At 37.0% G+C, this 21,893-nt stretch overlaps 2 protein-coding genes across 4 annotated transcripts in view; both read right to left on the reverse strand.

Moving 5' to 3' along the window:
• Positions 1-330: 330 nt before the first annotated feature.
• On the reverse strand, positions 331-5,682 carry LOC149821710 (NADH dehydrogenase [ubiquinone] 1 beta subcomplex subunit 8, mitochondrial-like). Its single transcript, XM_089980149.1, has 5 exons — positions 5,551-5,682; positions 2,574-2,731; positions 2,364-2,450; positions 2,001-2,096; positions 331-651 (listed from the first exon to the last, which is right to left on the reverse strand). The coding sequence occupies exons 2-5, from the start codon at positions 2,712-2,714 to the stop codon at positions 595-597; spliced, it is 381 nt and encodes a 126-aa protein (XP_089836275.1). The 5' UTR covers positions 2,715-2,731; positions 5,551-5,682; the 3' UTR covers positions 331-594.
• Positions 5,683-7,636: 1,954 nt separating this feature from the next.
• The window catches only part of LOC149821711 (E3 ubiquitin protein ligase RIN2-like), a 29,816-nt gene continuing 15,559 nt past the window's right edge, over positions 7,637-21,893 (reverse strand). For 2 of the 3 annotated variants that reach the window (XM_089980074.1, XM_089980075.1), the window contains exons 6-13: positions 14,523-14,619; positions 14,300-14,405; positions 13,916-14,073; positions 13,262-13,399; positions 13,114-13,181; positions 12,288-12,515; positions 8,380-8,758; positions 7,637-8,298 (exon numbers count right to left, since the gene is read on the reverse strand). In XM_089980074.1, the coding sequence (XP_089836200.1) occupies positions 8,242-8,298; positions 8,380-8,758; positions 12,288-12,515; positions 13,114-13,181; positions 13,262-13,399; positions 13,916-14,073; positions 14,300-14,405; positions 14,523-14,619 (1,231 nt within the window). In that variant the 3' untranslated portion in view covers positions 7,637-8,241. Of the gene's footprint in view, positions 8,299-8,379; positions 8,759-12,287; positions 12,516-13,113; positions 13,185-13,261; positions 13,400-13,915; positions 14,074-14,299; positions 14,406-14,522; positions 14,620-21,893 lie in introns of all 3 variants that reach the window. The other variant, XM_089980073.1, reaches the window with a different exon arrangement.

The following is a 21,893-nucleotide window of genomic DNA, read 5'->3' on the forward strand; positions in this document are numbered from 1 at the left end:
TGCACCCCTGACTGTAACTTCAGTTTTGACCGCACTGGCAAAGAGAATGGACCAAGTCGTTTAGATGCCAAAGACCCATAAGAATTTCACTCACTCTAATACTGAAAGTCCAATAGCACACCTCTCTCTCTCTCTCTCTCTCTCTCTCTCATGCACACTCACGCTTACATGAAGGTACATTTTGGAGTACGCAGATATACTGAAAGGAAGCTATAAATAGTCCAGAGAAGAATGACATGAAGTCCCAGAAGTTGGTAAAGTTGGATAGTTTATGTGCACATGTGAATGTGAAGACAAAATTCCTCCAAAGACTCGGACCCTAGAGCAACATTATAAATCAGCAGCCCTTTATTAAGTTCAGTTCTCATAATTCGCAATCAGGTTCTTCTGCACGTTTATAACCAGAAAGACGAATAAACTTAAAAAATGATCCTTGCTGAGATCAAAGTCTGGAACCGCCAAAGAAACAGAAAACAAAAGGCAAAACAGCACACCACTGATGGGCACCAGCACCAAATCAGGAGACAATAAATGAAAAATCAGGGTGTCACCATCTGTAGTTTTAGACTTACAAGCAATATCGCATCCAAAAACTCATGGCTCTCCTCCGAGCTCCACCCGCAGATTGTCATATGGATAAACCTTTGGTGTCTACAGATAGAAAAGTTGCATCAGCACCTCAATTACCAATTATCTGGCTCACATTAAAGAGACTGTTTTCCATATACCTTTCAGTGGAACAGGCTTAAGTTCAAATTTCACAAATATCAGGTTTCAATTTATGCTGTCCCAACTCTCTCAAAAAAAATTATGCTGTCCTAATCTTTCTCAAAAAAAATTATGCTGTCCCAAAAAGGAGAAGACCCTGTGTGTGTGTGATGCAAAAGGGTCGGATTCGGTTCAGATGTAGGCATTATTGAAATTCTACATAATGAATCTGGCATAATCAGATTCGGATTCAGATGAAGCCATTACTGAATCCGGATCTGATAAGCTATAACCTAATCTGATATAATTTTTACATGTATTCTGAATTGGATTAAGATTTGGACTTAAATTCGGATTCAGATGTATAACCTAAACCCGAATCCAAATCCCATTACCAATTGGACATGATATATACTACCAAAACAAACTAAATGGATTGGGATTCAGCCGGATATCTGACCCAAATCTGAAACAATGGCATTCTTGTATATTCATGTAGGGGATATTATTTTAGGGTGCAAATCTGATCCACAAATCCACTCAGGAGAAAATACTTATTTAGTGTAAAAAACTAGATCAATTTCAGATAGTGAAGGCTCAGCACTACGACCATTTACAATGAAAGATAACCAAGTTGTTGGGTGACTTAAATCTGATGTAACATGACTCCAAAGTCCCCCTGTCAGTTCATAATTTAAACTTTCTAGCAAGAATATTTTAAAGGGTTATTCTAACATTAAACCAGTTGTGTTTAACATTAGATAGATTCAACCTTATGAAAATGACTAAAACACTCTTAAAATAATGGCATTTTTTAAAAACAAGGTTACTTTTTGAGGTCAAAAGGATAATTTTGATAACTTAATAAAGTTACTCTTTGGAAGAGGTGTTTGACTTTTCAATTCCCTTCAAGTTCAAAAGACCTATAATGGCCAAAAAAGTAACCATGTATTTTAAAAAATATCATTCTTTCAAGGGTATTTTAGTTATTTTAATAAGGTTGAATTCCATCTAACGTTAAACACAACTAGTTTAATGTTAGATTAACCCTATTTTAAAAGAATACTAGCACAAAAGGTTCAGTGGAAACGATATAAACACTAGGCTGTTTGTACATATATTTGACCCATCAAGCAGGCATGCATTACGTAGACATAAACAGCTAATCTTTCACAGCATTGGTGACCATTTTCTACATTTAATAAAAGCATGTAAATTGAGGACAATCAAACCATTCCACATGCAGAAAACATATGATGCAACAACTAGGTAATAAAGCAAATTCAGCTTACAAAGGGCACTTTAGAAGCCTTGTCGTTCCAGACAGCTAGCAGTGCAACACCTGCAAAAAAGCCCAACCCTCCGCACAACCAGGCTAAAGCTTCATACTGAGAATGATAACAGTAAAATTCAGAAAATGTCAAGTTACAAAAAACAAATAGATCTTATTTACAATTGCAAACAACAAAAATAAAAGGGAAGAATGCAGAAAATTTTGAGAAGGTTGCAATGTTTCTGCATAACATCTGACGCTTGTTTTGTTACATACTCCAACAATGAGTCAAAAGGGCTGAAATGTTTCCAAAAGGTTGCAATAAATGAAGCATGTGTTTTTCTTTAAGTAGGCCATAAATGAGTTAAACCAAGTAGCTTACCTTCCCAACAATGGGGCCAATACTATCCACGCAGGGTTCTGGATACGGGGTTCCATTGTCCCAAGTTAGCTCATCATTTACAGGAAGCTGAAAGAAAAAGAAACTTAGGAAAGGGAAAAGCAAAACAAGTTGCACAGAAACAGATATACTCAACATCCACACACACACAAGAGAGAGAGGTCATATTTTCTTCATATAGATCACACATACAGGCTTGTCAGGAACTATGTGGTTCCCAACAGGCAGACCCATGCCAGATCGAAAGCGTAGAGAAGATGAAGATAATGACCGTCCAACCAAGCCACTGCCACCCATGACATGTCTTGCGACATTGCACAGTTTCCCAGCCATTCTTGGAAAGGTTTTCTCTGCACAGAACACCGGATAAACTAGCAATAAGCTTGATGCACTTGCACTTTTCACTTAACTAAGTCCAATTATATTTATAAAATTACACATAAATAGAAAAGGGCAGACACATGTATTGCAACCCCATCAACTTTACATGTTGATTTAAAATCTGTCTGCCCTAACATCAGCTGTGGTTGCTAAAAAAATTAAAATCTAGATAGCAAGATTAATAAACCATCTGATCAAATCTGGGATATCTGTGGATAACAAAGAGAGAAAAAAAGGCTATGCAAAAAGAACATTTATATATCAGAAAACATACACTTGCATGTATATTAGTAGAAATAACATAAACGCTATGTGACAGTAAGAGTGTACCAACACAATAAAAAAAAACCTGGTTCAGGTCTCACAAAGTACTTTAAGATCAACTTAACATTTTATTGGAAGAAAATCGACGCAAAAGAACTTCAACTTGAGTTTACTGGAAAAAAAATCAGGCAGAAAAACTTTCTACTAAATGATCCCTGAGCAACTGAAATGAGTTTGTTAAAGACAAGTTATACAAATGATTATTCAACTATGTTCACAGGGACACTCCAAATTACTCTCATGTTATGTCTTCTTATATAATATTCTTAATGGAAAATTAAACAGAATGGTTTGTCCCATGCCCTTTTTTACGTGTCCTTGTGACTGACAGCTATTCAAAGATCCCTAAATTTCTTAAATTCATGTAATGTAATTCATGAAATGTGCATTATAAGAAGTTTTGGGGGTGAATAAGATAGCAGGAGTGGGGGATGGAACTATCTTAACTGAGGGCTATTCAAAGATCCATAAATTTCTTAAATTCATGTAATGCAATTCATGAAATGTGCATTATAAGAAGTTTTGGGGGTAAATAAGATAGCAGGAGTGGGGGTGGAACTATCTTAACTGAGGGATCTCTGGTTCAAATCCCATTGGGGGGCAATACCCCAACTTGAACACCAAAAAAGAGAAACAAAAAAGAGCTCTTTAGGGGGGAAATATTGGGAAAAAAACTTAATCGAATACTCGATTAGATTGTGTTTGAATACCTCAGACCTGATATTCAAGGATCTGATCGCTGAGATTCATGTGTTATAGATACAATGATCTCTGGCCCAACTGCAATTCAGCATTTGACTACCTTGGATATTACCATGGGCCCCATGACACATCAGATGATCCAAGGTAATCAAACACACCATTAAGGACAGCATGTCCTTATTTTCCTGAAAATATAAAAGCATACTTATCATAACTTACGATTCAGAGCCCTATTAGGATATACAGTAGACATAGCAAGAAGCAGTCCTTTAATGCATAAATGAACTTCAAAGTATCAAATCCAACTTTGAAGTAAAGCTAACGAGACCTCAAAAAATCAAAACTACAAGAAAACATCAATAATGAGGCCATGTTTGTACCCCCCAAGTAAAGGGAAATCTCATGGAACCAGATAAGAACTAAATCAATTCAAGCAAGAACCAACAGGTTACCTTCCTCTGGAAAATAAATGCACATAAAAAATCAAACTTAACTCACTATGTAACCAGAAAAAGGTCAAATTAAGAAATATTTTTTTTTGGATACCCTGCTCCATGAAAAAGAAATCACAATATAAATAAAAAACAAAGGTACGCCCATTGTACAAATGCCATAAACGCTGGGATAAGAAGTTGAGAGATGAAGAAATGTTGAATGGATCACACTGTCGTGTCAGAGAGAAGCAAATGGAGAAGAGCAAAGCACCCCAGTGCATGATGATGACTAGAACTCCAATCAAAAGTACACCTGTAAAATCACTAAAGGTTCAATTCTGCATAATAAACATATGGAATACGTACCATTTTTTAAAGTCACGTCTAGGGTTTGTATGGATGATACAAATCCAGATATTCAATTCTCCGGCTTCCATTTTTAAGTTTCTCAAAACATGAGTATCTAGGTTTTTCGGTTGTCCTCAGCTTGAAGCCCACAGAGCTTCTTCTGCTTCAGCTTATTTGAATCAAAACTTCAAGAACCAAACTCTAAATTCCAGTTGCAAAATAGGGATGGCTGAGGAAAACTAGCCCTCACCTTAAGCACAAGCCTTTACTTGAGACCAGCTTAGACTTGTGCACCAATCTTTTGATTTAGACAAGGCCTCTTTCAAAGTGGGATTTTATGCCCATTTTCAGGCACACTTGTCATCATCAAAGTGCTTCTATCTCAAAAGCAATCTCATTCTGGGTGCCCATTTCAGTTGTATGTGCGAAAAAGACTTCTCGCAAGAACTAAATACGAAACGAACACGAACGAAATAGAAGAAACAGAGGCATGCACTCCAATCATCATAATGCAGAAATTTAATGCAACAAGTGGAACCAAGTTTCACTAAAGCAAGCGACAAATTGGGGGACAAGAAACTCAACACGCAAGCACCAAATTAGGATCCTTTTACCGAAAAAATCACGATAATAATATGGTTTTAGAATCAAATCTTTACATCTCTAAACCTAAGAACACTTCAATTCAACATCTTGCAAAATGCCCATTACGACCCAACAAAACCGATCAAGAACATGATCGGATTTTTGCACACCATCGTAGTCATAAGACTCACAGAACAAAACCCAAACTTCGTAGACACCAATCAAACATCCGTATTCATAGAACCCCAACAAAGGATAAACAAGGAAGCCAACTCTCACTGTGGAAGTTTGCAACCCTAACGTGAACCCTACCCTTCAATCAAACCCTAAGATCTTCACAGTATAAGGATAATGATTCAGAAAATTCCGCACACACACTGAGTAACGTGGACTACCTCCTTCTGTGTCTCTCCACTCGGATCTTCCTCCTCGCCCTCGTCTTCTCCGGAGCTCAGACTCAGGCAGTGATCAACGCTACATAACCGAGAGCAATTTACAAAAAAATGCCCAAACTCATCAGATATTTATATAAACGCGTAATATCTTGGTTATTACATTTAACTCTATGCTTCTATAAGTTATGTTTCAAGGACACGATTGGCCTTAAATTGCCGACCCCATGTAATTGGAATAAGGCTTGATGATGATGCTTGGCCCTAAATTCAGTCAGTCTGAGCCTCACCTTTGTTTTAGCAAAATAAAGTGACTGAAATGTCCGCATTTCTTTTTTTGTTGAGGAAGAAATGTCATCGTTGTTGATTTGTTTAACAAAAGATCATAAGCTAACTTAAAATGAGTTGTTTAAAAGGAAAAAAAAAAAAGATAAAAACAGCAATTTATATCTCAAGCAGGCATTTGAAGATTAGGGAGTAGCCGCTTTCCACTTTTCTAGCATACCGCCAGCTTACCTGGTTTTTTAAGGGGTTTTCTATTTTTTTGAAGATATGACCATTGAGATGTGATCTACATGCTTTATTTTATAAGAATCTGCTCTTGGATTGGCCGATTCCTACAGGCAGGTAGGTTTTAATAAGATTTAAAAATCAATAGTCTATAATTTGCATAAATATTCAATATTTAAATAATCATGTTTTTTATAAAAAAAAAAAACATGGTCCAACTGTCATTTCCCAGCAAATCGGCCATGACAAACACATCTGCACGGTCAGATTTGCCAAAAACAACCCTGAAACACACATTCGCTGGTGGTAGGCTGCCGGTAGGTTAAAAAAGTGATGGGCAGCTACCAATTTTCTTGCATTTGAAATGTATACAGATAAACGAAGCAGTTAAAGGTAATACCACAAATGGTACCAGTTTTGTAAATAGATGATTAGTTGAGCCGATTTTTGTAAATTACTCCAAATCTAACTAAACGTTAATGTAAAATGGGTCGAGCCAACTTCGCCCCATTAGATAAACCCAGAAAGCTGCAGGGTCCCTGTTAGTCAAGGCTGGGCTTTGTTGGAACCCAACTAGACAGACCAGGGAGGATGGAACCCATTGGGTTACACACGCCTGTCGGAACAATGTCACGTCTGGGTCTAGTTTTTGGGGCATTCGGCAAGCATGAACTGAGAAGTGTTCAACCGGATTTACATGTGTTTTTTTCTGAGAATTTACAAGTATTTTTTTTTTCTGAGATCTCAATTGGATCTCAAGTAGGGTTTAGCTCTGATATATAAGCATCCAAACAACGTCCAGCACCAGCAATTGGACAATGTTCGACCATACACGATTAACCAATTGAACCAATTTTAGTGGTTCGATCCCAAATGTTGTTGAGTATTTCCTAAAAACAAAAACTTTTGTTATTGGGTCAGCAACAAAACAGTAGGTTTTTCCAGATCCATTATATCTTTTAATATTTTACATGTGAATTTGCACCTTGACAGAGTAGGCAGACAGCCAAATTCAAATTTACGAGGGCTTGCACAAGCAGGAACCTAGTTGCAATTAAATCTGATTAAGTTGGATCCAGGCAAGGCGTACATATGGATCCAATCCACTTATCACATACCCTATAAGGGTTAAGCCGAGAGTAGAAGCAGAAATTTATATTCATCTCCTAGGATGCTGCAGAGGATCCTAAATGAACTTACCATGGTTTAATAACGATGGAGTAAATGGATACCCATCCTTAAATGCATGATCTTCCTGTGTCAAGTATGACGGTATCATGCTGGATTCATGTAGAACGGATGCCACAATAAATATAATATGGAAGAAAACAGGTAGCAGCTTCACAAATTTCATAGCATAATTATGGTAGCATAGGTACTTAAGCGTCAGCAGCTCTACATCATTTGCAAATAATAAGAAAGCCAATGACCATTGAATTCACCAAGCCTCTATGGCAGAGGCGAGAAGTTTTATCAAGCAACTTAGATGATGTCAATGCCTCCATGGGCAAGCATCTTTCACATGAATTGGCAAGGATAGCACAGCACCATCATTATGCTAAGTTTGCTTTCAGAATCATCACCAAAGTAAAATATTGATTAAAAAACACAAGTGATCTTGAGCTCAAGCTCACTTCCTTATTACAAAGCCTACCATATTCAAGAAACAGTTTAAAACTACCCAAAGAACCTGTATATGAGATACATCATGTGTAACAAAACTACAGAAGCTGCAACTAATGCACATTAGAGAGACAGTTATGGTCTTATCCAACAATAGATGAGCAGCGCCAAGATAATGAAAAGGCATAAGCAGCAATAACCCAATCTTTGATACATCACAAATCCTGAAACGAAGCAATCAATTCAATGGTTCTTGAATGATCCAAATTCTAGAATGCAAACAATGCAGCTGACTTATTTGCATAATATACATGTTTCAGACAAGCCATTTTGCACGTGCTTCATTTTGATTCTATACGAGATTACATTTGGGACCATTTCCTTTTTTATACATATTTGAGGCACAAGCTAAGACTGCCGTTGACAAGGAAAGGGCAGGCATGTCCACAGTTCTCAGTAAATTAAGGAGCCTTTACTGTTCATCACTCAAGAATATACACAGGAGTTTTCGCCGCTGCGCTAAAGTTGAAAACAAACTCACGCAACAATTAATATTGGCAGTCACAGATGAAGTAGATTATCCACTGTAATAGTGATAGAGTTGGTTCGCCGAAGTTCCTGTAACGAGCAGCAATATGTTGAGATTTGAAAGGAGAAAGAGAAGTGAAACCTTGAATCTGAATCAAGTTAAATAAACACCTGAAAAATGATTTCATCAGGAATGTGAGGCAACACTTCCCTCACTGTATCAGCCATGGAAAGCAAGCTTGATATGTTTTCCGTCGCAGGGAGAGATGGATTTCTGATATGCAAGCCGTTCATGTTCCCAGGGTTCCTGACAGTAGATGATGGAGGAAGCGGGGCACCTGCAACCACCTGGGATTGTGCCATGGGCCACAGGCTCCATGAAGTGTCATCCATTGTATCGTGTGTGTATGTCCCACCAACTGCAGCAAGGTGTCTCATCAACATTTGCACCCTGCCGAAACCGACTGATCTTATTACAGGTGATGATGGGCCAGCACCATCCATACTGGCATTAGGCCAGGAATTTACCCATCCTGCATCCAGGCCCGTTCTGCACAAGTGAAACAAAGCGGCTCACACACCAGTAGACATTTTAAAAACAAACTCCCAACATGCTGAGTGAGCTGTTCACATATACAGGGAAGAATTGAAAATCATGCACTTTGACAGTTCCAGCCATGCACCACCACACAGATCAGTGCAAAATAAAACTTTAAATCACCGGGGATGCTCAACCAATAAATATTGGAACATCGTTAAGCTAGAACATCATTTTCAATAGGTCATATGAAAGCAGACACCTAAATATGCACCATCGTTAAAGCTAGAACAACATTTTCAACAGGTCATATGAAAGCAGACACCCAAATATGAACCACCACCACACATTAAAAAAGTCCCTACTCCCAAAAAACTCGGATGGTTCTCCAAGGAACTTCCTTATTGGATCCCAGATTTCACCAATTTCCTGGACCATATCAATAAGGGAACTTATGATCCGCCTAACCCCAGATCACCCTGGTCTAAAGTTTCCCACATTACCTGGCTTAGAAGATCCTTGACCAAGGGTATTCAAGCAACTATTGATAGAAGGGTAGGTAACTGGCAATTTGGAATGACAGTCGAAACCTAAGGGAAGCATTCAACATTAGTTGATTCAGCCACACACTAATATAAAAAACCTAATGTGTGTGTTAAATCTTTAACTTATCCTGCTCAAAGGATCAGTATTGAATAATGAACACTCAAACTGACTCTGCCAAGTCCAGAAACAGTACCAACCGAGTTTAGATGGTATGAATCTAAATTAGGTCCCTCGTAATGCACACACACAAGTCTACAAGCACGCATGCACACACACTCATAAAACCTTAAAGTTAAACCCTTTATATTAACATTAGTATTATTCAATGGATTGAGATAAGCAAGAAGCCCTCAAAAGTGGTGGAGGGTAGATTAGGTATTATGTTTTGAAGGGAAACAAAAGTCACCAAATGGTACTTTAGTAATTTTATTTTCAATTTGATCATAAAAAATAACTAAGTATTTTCAAAATGCCATCACATTCAAGGTTTTTTTATCATTTCAATCAGTTAAACTCTGCTAACATTAACACAAAGGGTTAACCAACTGTGAACAAATACACGCACACACAAATAAATATGCATAAGATATACATGCACACATACATATACATATGAATGTACATACGAGTAATGAAGACCAAACACTTCTAGAAAACATAATTGCATGTGTTTTTTTGCTTTAATTTTAACCTGTAAATCAGTAAATGTGTCACTGCTTATTCTCTAAAAATCATGCTTTGGAGTTTGGATTGAATCGACTTAACGAGGAGCATTTATTTTTACTTCATCAAGTTTTGGTGCAATATGAGCTGTTAATTTTTTATGGCTCTAAAAGCACACCTAAATATTAAAAATGCCTCTTCTAACACATCTTTTCTACTAGGTAACATATAGATAATACGTCAATATGTTCGAGCTAAGAAAATACCTGAAACTTTGCTCTTTGAAGCCATTTAGGATGGTTTGGTAGATAAGAATCATGAGATTGTTTAGGAGCTATTTATTACTTTATACATACACACACATTTCCTATAATCGATTTTATGTACAATCGACCGAGAATCGAATAGTTGCAATTGATTTTAAATCATATATTTTCCACACACAAAAAAAAGGCTTCAAGTTGAAAATTTTTGGTGTGTTTACGACTGTTAATTTTTGCATTGCCAGCCATGTCACATGGATATGGCTGTGTGTACAGGGATACGTCAATTTTTATGAAGTTTTCAATATCATCAGCATGTAAGGGGATATGGAACAGGAGCCAAAATGGAGTATCTGTGTGACATAGTTTGCCAGAAAAGCCAGCAGACCCTGCACATGTTAAGATATAGAATTTAGGTTTTCTGGTAAAAATGTATGTTGTAATTTTTTGCTTTTTTATATTTTATATCTCCCTCTAATAGGGTCATTTTTGTAATTTGGCTAGCTTAGGCTAGACTTTAGGCATCTCTCATGGCTGTGTGTGTGTGTGTGTGAGCATGTGTTTGTTTGCATGTTAGATTAACAGCTGGCAGGGATTTGTTTGTTACGCTAAAGTTACCAAACCAATCAAAATATAGTTTTTTATGAATTCAAAAGAGAATACCAGCACCAGGAACCTGGCCCAGGTCCAACCTAAGTCCATTTTAATGGGTTTGGATCACTCCCATAAATTTACTGGCACTAGTTTCACTTAAGTCTTATAACCCAGATCCAGACCTACAGATCCCTGAACTGTCAAAGTTGTTATATGCAGTTTTCTAATTGTTAGCATTATTATATAGGAATGCTGAAGCAGCATACAACCAACCATAGTCACAGATAGCGATAATTTCAAAATATCGCGATATTATTGCTGTAAATTCAGAAAACAATAATATAGGTAAAATATCACGATATTTTGAAATTATTGCCAATTTGATAATATTGTGATATTATCATGAGAATAACATGATATACTCGTGATATTATCACAATATTATCAATTAGTTTTACTGTTTCTATTTATTGTTCACATTTTAAATATGTTTTCTTCTTTTTTTTACATTTTTTACTTATTTCTTTTATGATTTATGTATTTTTTGTCTAAACATGATAAATTTTTACTTTTATTTTTTATATTTTTTAAGCCTCGAGATTTATCGCCAAACCTATAATATCGCGAGAAATAGCCTCGCCGAGATATAGCCAATACCGATAATTGTGTTTATGCAACCAACTAAATGAATTTGGCAGCTGAAGCAATCTTTATTTTAGAGAGGACCATGTAAATCATGGAAGGTCCGAATTATTTCTGCAAGTGTTTTTGGAAAATCTAACTGCACAGAATAAATCCCCAAGGTCAAAACTCAAAACCTAGGGGTCTGTTCTTGGATCAAATTTTCTTGATGCACAAATACGACTTTATAATGTGCTAATAATCAATGGTTTGAAGTTTTTGAAAAATTCATATTATAAAAAATCCTATCTGCATTTCAAAAAAAATTAATCCAAGAGCTGATTCCTAAGTATTTGACCATGGAAATAAAATCCACATTGTTATAATTGCCAAAAGCACTTCCAGAATTGATGTTTGAAGTTTTGAACGTGGTTTGGATGGTTTGGATGTTGAGCTTTCTCCCTCTCTCTCTCTCTCTCTATATATATATAGGATACATATTTGCTACTGCCAACTCTATGTATAATCTAGTTGAAAAATCATAGGGGCAAGTTGTATCCACTCAATCTGACCTCATAGATGTGTCAGCATGGTTTTTTTGCTAGGAATCATATTTTGCATTATCATTTCTCAATGCAAAAATATGATTTTTTTGAGTCATGAGAGTTTGGTACATTGTGAGCTGTAGATTTTTGAAACCCTTGGAAAACCAAATTACATGTTACAAAAACATGATCCAAAACCCTCTTTCTACTAAAAAAACTATGTAGATCACATCGATAAGGTTAGATCTACAAAAAAAAGTGGATCTAAGGTGGAAGGAGAAAGGTTTAGCATATACATTGGTGACTAACCTCCATAGATTATTTCCAGGACCCTGTTGCTGATTAGGAACTGTACCTCCTCCAATCAGGTCACCTCCAGATGCAGCTCGATCAACACCAAAACTCATTTGTCTAGCAAGTTGCTCATCCTCAGTAACTTGCCTTGCTCGGGAATTTATGGAGTCAAGGTGGTTTCCCATAATAAGTGGCCTTCGACAGGTTGGACATGAATAAACCTCACTCATACCCTGGTCCAACCTGACATGTCAACCAACGATATCAAGTTGATTATACTAGCACTTCCAAGAGAATAAAGTAAATGCACAAAGTAAAGATGCCGCGCTTATACGGCTGAAAATGTATGATTTTGCTGAAACGTTGCAAAGTAGTGTGTGCAAGATATCAAACCTATCAGATTTGTTCCTAACACATGCAAACCTGTTTTACTTATACAGGTGGTAATGGTAATGGGAAAAAGGTATAGCAGGAACTCTAGAGTTGCACATTTTTAACTGAGGGGTCTTTGGCAGTTGAGTCAAAATACCAGAGGGCTGTCCCTAAGTTGGCTATAAAGGAAAAGAAGAAAAAGGTGATTTATGTTGAAAGGGCTTGCATGCCAAATCTGGAAATTGACAGAACCCAAGCTATGTTTTTGTACAAGACACAAATATTTAGATTCATCATCCGAGTGGGAATAGAATTTTATTGTGTAGGTGGGGGCTTTTTGTTTCATACTCCATAACTCGTTGATTTAACATAAATAAGATTACAGAATCTAGTTACAGCCTAGTATAGATATGTATGCATGAAACAGTAACACTTCAACTTAGAATATATGGATAAATTTACCACATACCATGCCCTTAAGCAAGAGAGGTGAAAAAGATGATTGCAAGAGAGTTTCTTTGCACTGGCCATTGGCTCCTGCTGATTAAATAATTTTTTATTTTCTTGAAAGCCCATAAAAATCTAAAGACATAACCAAAAGGAACAAAAAAACTCACCTTACAAATTGCACATTCATCATTATATGCAAGTAGCTCATCAGGAGAAGCATCAGGAAGTGCTCCATGAAGAGTACTCAGAGCTAATCTCAACTTGATGAACCCTTTCAGACGTTTTATAATGGTAGCCAATAGAGTCTGTGAATTAGCGAAGGCCACATAGAAAGAGTAGAGTTCAGAGGAGAAAGTAGGTAATGTTATCTCATAACCTATGTCACATAGGTACGGGTGCGGGTGCGGCGATGCAGCACTTTAAAAAAACTTGGGTGCAGGGGTGCGGGAGGGTATATATATATATATATATATATATATATATATATATATATATATATATATATATATATATATATATATATATATATATATATATATATATATATAATTGTTAACAGTTAATAGCAGTAACACTAATTTTTAACAGTTAACACTAATTTTTAACAGTAAATTTTTTAAAGTCCAGATTTGGACATTTATGACCCTGGGTGCGATGACCGCACCCAGGGTTGGCTTGACTGCACCGGGTGCCGCACCCGCACCCGAGTCGCGTCGCATCGACACGGGTGCAGCACCCTGCTGGCCAAATCCCTGTGACAGCTCATAACAAATAATCATTTAAATCAGTATCCAACTAAGACGAGAGTTACGATTCTTTACACGTAAATTTAAGAAAAGCACAGCGTCAACAAGATGGAAAGAAAGTCCATGAAGCCACCAAATATGCATGTAATGACCCATCGCCATCAATAAAGTCATCATCTCCAACAGAAATCCAAAGTTCCGAATCAGCATACCCTTCCACTCCCACAATGAGCCTGCAATCATAGTTCTTAGTTATGAAGCTCAAATAACCAGAGAAAGAACATATTCAATCAGCATCCCCATAACAAGAAGATAAAACTACACATTCACCTAAAACTCAGAATCAAAGAGAACACTACCAGATTATACCACTGGCAGAATCACTCATGAGGCCGCACTAAAGAATTGCTTCTTTGCTCTACAAGAATATTCAAATGGATTACAATTGTCAACGTTTACCTAATCCTGGTCCATCAAATAGTCGATTTCCTTGGCAATCCTCATTTCTATCCATGGAGTAACGATTATATGTGTCAATGAGCTGCAACCCGTGAACCATAATGGCCTAAAATACCATTTGAAGAGCCAGATAGTTTCATTAGCCTTACTATTAATGTCCTTAAAGCAAGGATTTGAATAGACAACTTGGAGTACAAATATAAAAAATGGGGCAGTAAGTTACCTGCAATGTCTCAAATGCAATCCCAAGAGGCTCAAACAGCAATAGCAGAAATGAGGATGATTCTGAAGCTCTATATACCATAAAACAAATTCTGATCCTGAAAATATCCAGATTATGGCAATTAAAATATCATAAAACACAGAAAAGGAAATAGAGATATAATCTTCATTCGGGTGCACAAAACATGAAGAACTGATACTAGTGCAGTATCAAAAGAAAGCATGTTGAAAATCAAAATGGTGGCAATCCTTCCATGCATACTCCTAGAAAAGTAAACTAATTCAATATATTACAATAACAAAAACATCATTTCTCAATTGAATTAGACAGTGACTGGCCAAACTGCCTACTTATTACAACAATAATGAATGACAAGAAATACCTTCCTAGGACTGACATAATTGCGAATATACCTTGAAGAGATTGCTGAGATTCTTAATCTTCAAACAGCAGAGAAAGCTTCATGTTCAAGTCTGTTCAACAAATTCTTAAGGATCTTAATATTGGAGGTATTGGCGATTATGGATTACCTTGTGTTTTTTAGTTATCAGAGACATTGTATGTTTTCTAGTAGTAGGGTAAACCACAAATCATACTTCTTCAGTCTCACAAATCATGAATGTTTCACCAAATAATGGTTTCGTAGATTAGAGAAGATATGCCACCATGAGGCAGTTTTCACGTTCCCAAACCAAATAGTTTGCGTTATATTCATCAGGCTTCTTCACACTTCCATTAATGAAGCCCAGCTTCCTTCTAGCACCAATAGATATATTGACAGACAGGGATCATGCCTCAGTTTTTTCCATCAAGCTTAACCTTAAATCTTGAACATCACATCAAATAGCATGTCTCTTTCGATTCATACGCTTCAACATGCACATACAAGTAAAATTGAGCCCTAGTTGCAGAACATAACATCCACATAACTTCAGAAATTGAAAGAATCGCAAATATAGCCTGATGGCAGGAAAATATTTGAAAAAATTCTCACTCATAAGCCTTTCACCAAAAAATTCCAGAAAAAAAAAAGAAAATTCCTCTAAAATACCAGTTGATTGGAAGCTAATGTACTGAAATGATGAAACTTCTCTCTCAAGCCAGACATGCTTGTGACATCAAAATCATCAGTTGAAATGGTTAGTGTAATGAAGTGCTAAGGAAGGGATGTGATATCTCCACGAGCAACGCAACCGCATACACACATACAAAGTAGCCACTAATGGGCGAAAATACAATAAATCACAAAAGTGGTAAACACACAAAGTGAGAAGGAATAAAACTATTTCACTTCAAGAATGGCTTCAAAGAAGCTTACATTACAAGGGGAAAACCCCTTTTATTTATAGACAAAAAGGCACCTTTGGAAGGGCTCCATATGGAACGTTGGAGCCCTTCCAGCGGTCATAAATATGACCGTTGGAAGCTCCAACGTCCCATATGGTGGGCCCATAAAATAAGAAAAAAAAGAAAAGAAAAAGGAAGGAAAAAGGAAACAGTAAAAAAGAAGGGGAAAGAGTACATATGTGCGTGAATAGGTAAAAAGACAGTTTTACCCCTAATGGGTATTACAAAAGAATATATATTTATAAATATATAGATAGACAGATAGGCATATATATGTAAAATATATATGAATATGTGTCATGATCTATATATATATATATATATATATAGATAGATAGATAGATATAGTACATATAATTTAACACCCCCCCTCAAACACACGGTGACATCACCGAGAGTTTGTCAAGGAGGAAGTAAAAACGAGGTGATGGCAGAGCTTTTGTGAAGAAATCCGTTAGCTGGTACTCGGTGGGGATATATGGAAGTTGAATGGTACCCCGTAAGAACTCATCACGAACATAATGGCAGTCCATCTCTATGTGCTTTGTTCGTTCGTGGAAGGTGTGATTGCTGGCAATGTAAATAGCACTCTTGTTGTCACAACACAGCTTTGAAGGAGTAGAGAAGGAAATGCCCATGTCTTTAAGCAAGCTTCTTAACCAAATAAGTTCAGTAGTGGTTGTAGTCATCGCCCGATATTCTACCTCTGTAGAAGAAAGAGATATTTTCTATTGTTTCTTACATCTCCAAGATATGAGTGACTCTCCAAGAAATACACAATAACCTGTGGTGGAAATACGATCATCGGGGTTGCCCCCCATCATAGTCAGTATAAACAAGTAAATTAAGAGATGAGGAAGAGGATAAGAATAAGCCTTTTGTTATGGTGTTCTTTAAGTATCTGATGATCCTCATGACTGCAGCCATATGAATGGTAGTAGGAGCAGTCTGGAATTGGCTTGCACTATGAACAGTGTGAGAGATATCGAGTCTGATGATAAATAAATATGTTAGTGACCCAATTAACTGACGATAAGGAGTGGGATCTGCTAAAGGAGTGTCATCATTGGCTCTCATCTTAGCATTGATTATTTCTGGAGTTTCCACTTTCTTGTCATCTGTTAGCCCAGATCGATCAATGATGTCGGATGCAAGCTTCATCTGAGAGAGGACATACCCCCTTGGAGAGTATGCAACTTTAATTCATAAAAAATACCTTAGAAAACCAAGGTCAGACATATCAAAGTTTTATTTTAGAATATTTTTAATAAGTTCAATACCCTTTTTATCGTTATCGGTGATAATCATATCATCCAGTAACAGGATAGTTATATGTTCCCCTGAAGACTTAACAAACAAAGCAGTATCAGTATAACAAGAAGAAAAACCATTATTAACAACTACTTTGCTAAATAAATCATATCAAGCTTTTGGTGCTTGTTTAAGACCATAAAGAGCTTTGTTTAATTTAAGAATATTTCCTTTTCCAATTTCAAGATCTGGTGGAGAATCCATAAAGACTTCTTCACATAGATTTTCGTTCAAGAATGCATTTTTAACATCAAGTTGAAAGATAGGTCATTGTTTAATTGATGTTAAGGCAATTAAGGTTCGTACGCTAGTCATTCTATCTACAGGAGCAAAAGTTTCTTCATAATCAATCTCATATTTTTAGGCGTAGCCCTTGGCAACTAACCGAGCTTTGTATCTTTCGAGAGTTCCATCACATTTGGTTTTAACTTTGTATAAATCATAAATTTTACATTAAAATATAATATATAAGAGTCTATTGTTATTATTTTGACTATGTTGAACACATCCATGGAATCATATTTGACCAACACGACCTTTGCCGTATGAGCTTCAACTAAGGGGTTTGGAACCAACAAAGGATAGCAAACATTTTCCCTCATGTATATATTTCATTTGTGCCTAGACTTGGACATGGACCCGATTAACTTATATCTGGTTGGACCTTGGATCCATTATAAACCAGACCCGCTTAACTGGATAGTCTAATAAGGGGAGCAGATCGGGTCATGCTGAATGGAGAGCCCCTAAGCAATGTGTGCCTGCCCCTAAGCTCGCAGTGGTAGTGAATGGAGAGCCACTCATTTTATACTTACGAGCAGAAATGGGTACGATATGCATTAATACCAAAGGACGGTGGATGGATGGGATTGTCTTTCTCACTTTCCATCTGCAATCAAAGACATGTATGGGTGAATATATTAGTACTCGCCAAATTGTACATACACACTCAATTTGGGAAGCAGATCAGGTCATGCCAACATCGTGGCCATTCGATTTGCATTTTAAAAAGCTCAAAAGTCAACAAAACCATGTGGCATTCATCCAAAATGCAAACAGACGGTCTGCATGAGCAAAAACGCTCATGCTCAGCAGGACCTGATCTGCCCCCCTTTCCTGTGAACCGCAAACTAGCCGATCTCCACTCCCGACTCTTCCTCTTCATGAGAGTATCTCTCTCGTTCACTCCTTTCTATGTTTACCCCCCACGCTCCCTCTCAGATCCCTCTCTCTCTCCCTCTCTCTGCTCTGCCTACTCCACTACCACCACCAAGAGCGGCGGCGTCGCCACCCACTGCGCAGGTGAGTCCCCTCCTCCCCTTCTTCTTCTTCTTCTACTTTTCTTTTTTTTGCCGCTGGCGACAACTGCAGCTACCCTGTTGCTGCTGCCACAAGCCAGGCGGAAGGGATTGGCCAAATGCCACCCTGTTGGGTGAGCTTACGCGGACTGTTTGCCTTGCAGAGAGACGAGCAGAGAATGAGGGCCCTCAATATTAACCCTAATTTTCAGTCAAATGGGGGTTTTGACCCCCATTTGACCAAAAAATTGAGGCGTGTATGCCTCACTTTCAGGCGCGCCTCGCCCCGAGGCGTACGCCTCAAAGCGTATGAGGCGTACGCCTTAGGGTATTTACGCTTTTATGTGGCGCCTCAAGGCACAAAGGCCCTCGCCTTGAGGCGAGGCGCGCTTTTTGCGCCTTGAGGCGCGTTTTTAATAACACTGATATAGAGGGTTCATGATATGAGTGTATCATCATGAGACATGTTCTATAGTTAGGAGAGAAGGATTCATAAGACACAAATTTTTGTGGTGGTCTACTATCGCGAGAGAATCTCCTAAGATGGTTATCTTCAACATGTTCTTCTAAGAAGAAGTCTTGGGAATATCTTTCAAACGCAGTTTGATGTTCATTTCCTAACTGTCGGGTATAAACATTAATTTGATTAGGATTCTCATTTTGAGAATCATCAATATGTTGAGGAATGTTGTTATCGTGTCCCAACTAATTTCACTTTGGGATTTATTTCTAGATGCTAAGTCAAATAAGAATGAGTAATCAATGTCTTCTTTAGATGTTTGAATATCAAAACCAGTGTTTTAAAACTCGCTGAGTCAACTCGTTGACTCGGCTCGGCTCGGCCCTCCAGCGAGTCAACCCGGCAAGGCAAACTCGGTTTGCCAAAACTCGGGCTTGACTCGGGCTGACTCGGCTTGACTCGGCCTGACTCAGACTTGGGCGAGTTCTGGGATGTTTTAAATATGTTTTTTGAGTTTCAAATTACAGTTTTGAAATATATAAGTACATATATTTTAACAAGGGTTACCCCCAGATTTTGTATAAAAAAGAAAATAAAATCATTTCAAGATAAAAACTCATTTAAATCCATAGAATAAAATCGCCATGTTATTCGAACTATTGTTCACCATGTGCTATCAACTTATTCTAGCAAAATATTTTAAAGAAATGATTCTCACTATATATGGAGGGTCAAATGTGCCTATGGAAAGTCACATTTAGGTTTTATCATCCATTTGTTATGTGAACAAGCATTGTACAGATTCAAGTATTAGTAGTCTTTTTATAGTTGTGCCATTAATATATTTCCTGCATAGTTTTCATACATGAGAAAAATGCTTATTTATGTTGATATTGGGCATACTGTAAACTGTCAATATGCACATATATCCCTATTTTACATTTGTGGATTTGTTAGAGAGAGAATTAAAACTTTTAAAACAAGCTAGCATATATGATTGGCCATTTTAGGAACCTTAGGTAGTTGCAGACTGAACTCATGGTGACCACATCCTCTAATTCAAGTCATGAATTAGTCAAAGTGCTTGTATAGATATCAAATTCAATTATTCAAGCAAACCTCTATAGCTCTTTGCAGTTGTTTTTATATTCTTACAGACATTTAGAGACTATGTTTACTCCAAAAACATGGTTTCAGACAAATTATATATTGTTTTTCTTTTAAAATCAAAAGTTAACAAAACCCGGTCCGAGTCACCGAGTTGACCCGCCGAGTCACGAGTCAATAAAGAACGAGTCGAGTTCCGAGTCACGGGTTTTAAAACCTTGATCAAAACCATTATGTTCATCAATAAAGTTTACATTTCGAGAAACATAAAGTTTATTGTTTCGAATGTCATAGCATATATAACATTTTTTTATTTTCACCATAACCAATGAATACCCATTCAAGAGCTTTTGGTGATAATTTGTCTTGTCCTTGAATAAGAACAAAGCATTTACATCAAAAAATCCTTAGTCTATTAAAATCGGGAGTAATTTTAAACAATTTTTAAAAAGAGAAACACTTTTTAACGAAGAAGAAGGCATACGGTTTATAAGATATGTTGCGGTGAGAATGGCTTCGGCCCAAAAAAATTTGGGAACCTTCTTAGAGACAAGAAGAGTTTTTGTACTCTCAATTAAATGCCTATGTTTCCTTTCTGCAAGACCATTTTGTTGTAGAGTTTTTGGGCAAGATCTTTGGTGTATAATTCTGTTTAGTTTGAGGTAATTTTGAAAATCTTTTGACATGTATTCACTTCTGAAATCGGATCTAAAAATAGATATGTTATTTTGAAATTGGCTTTGAATAAGAATATGAAATTCTTTAAAATTAAAGAAGACATCGGATTTATTTTTAATAATATACACCCATGTGTATCTAGTAAAGTCATCAATAAAGACAACATAGTAAGAATAGCTTCCTTTGAACATAACGGGTGTCGGTCCTCATACATCGGAATGCACAAGTTTGAAGGGTCTTTTTGACACAAAACTACTATGTGAATACGAAAGCGAATGAATTTTTGCAAGTATGCAATCATTGCAAGTACATGTATTTGTATTATAAAAAAATCCAAAAAAGAAAAAAGATACAACTTGGAGATGCTAGGATGTCCAAGCCTCTTGTGCCAAGTCTCAATATATTTAGATTGAACATGGTTACAAAAAGATTTGGATGGCAAAGACAAAAAATATATATAGTATAGGTCTCCTCTTCTATGGCCTTGCCCAATCCGCTTCCCGGACCGGAGATTCTACACATAGCAATGGGTTAGTGAAAAAGAGACACTATATTCAAAATCGGTGATTTGAGAAACGGAAAAAAGGTTTAAACTAAGTTTTGGAATAATTCTTATTTTTGGAACAAAAAAATCTTTGTTTTGGCCATAAACTTTTTCAAGGTTTCAAATTCCTTCAACATCTAAAGATGTTTCATCGGCTGTGGAAACATATGATTTAAAGGAATTAAGACTTGGTTTTGATAAAAGTGATGCATTTGGAGTCATATGGAAAGAGGCACCCGAGTCAAGTATCCAAGAAGACATACCTGGAATAGAGAAAATGACGGCACCGGAAGTGGAAGGTGTAGAGGAGTTCATTCTCATGAATTGTTGGAGAGTTTCGGTAAGATGTGCAATGGAATCATTAATGTCTCCATCTTTCTTAGAATCTTCATTTGAGATGGGAGAAGTCTTTCCAACAGAAGCCACTTTCTTCTTAAGCTTGGGACAATCCGATCGAATATGGCCCGGTTCATTACAATGATGACAAACCATCTTTCTTCCTCCACCATTATTTTTCCAAAAGTGAGATGGTTTATATGGTCTAACATTGTTACCGGGTCTAGACACGACATGAACTTCATCACCTTCCTTTTTTAACGCCAAACGAGTCTCCTCTTGACATAAGT

This window comes from Nuphar pumila, chromosome 11 (assembly GCF_984573655.1).
Source record: "Nuphar pumila chromosome 11, dmNupPumi1.hap1.1, whole genome shotgun sequence".
Lineage (NCBI taxonomy): Eukaryota > Viridiplantae > Streptophyta > Magnoliopsida > Nymphaeales > Nymphaeaceae > Nuphar > Nuphar pumila.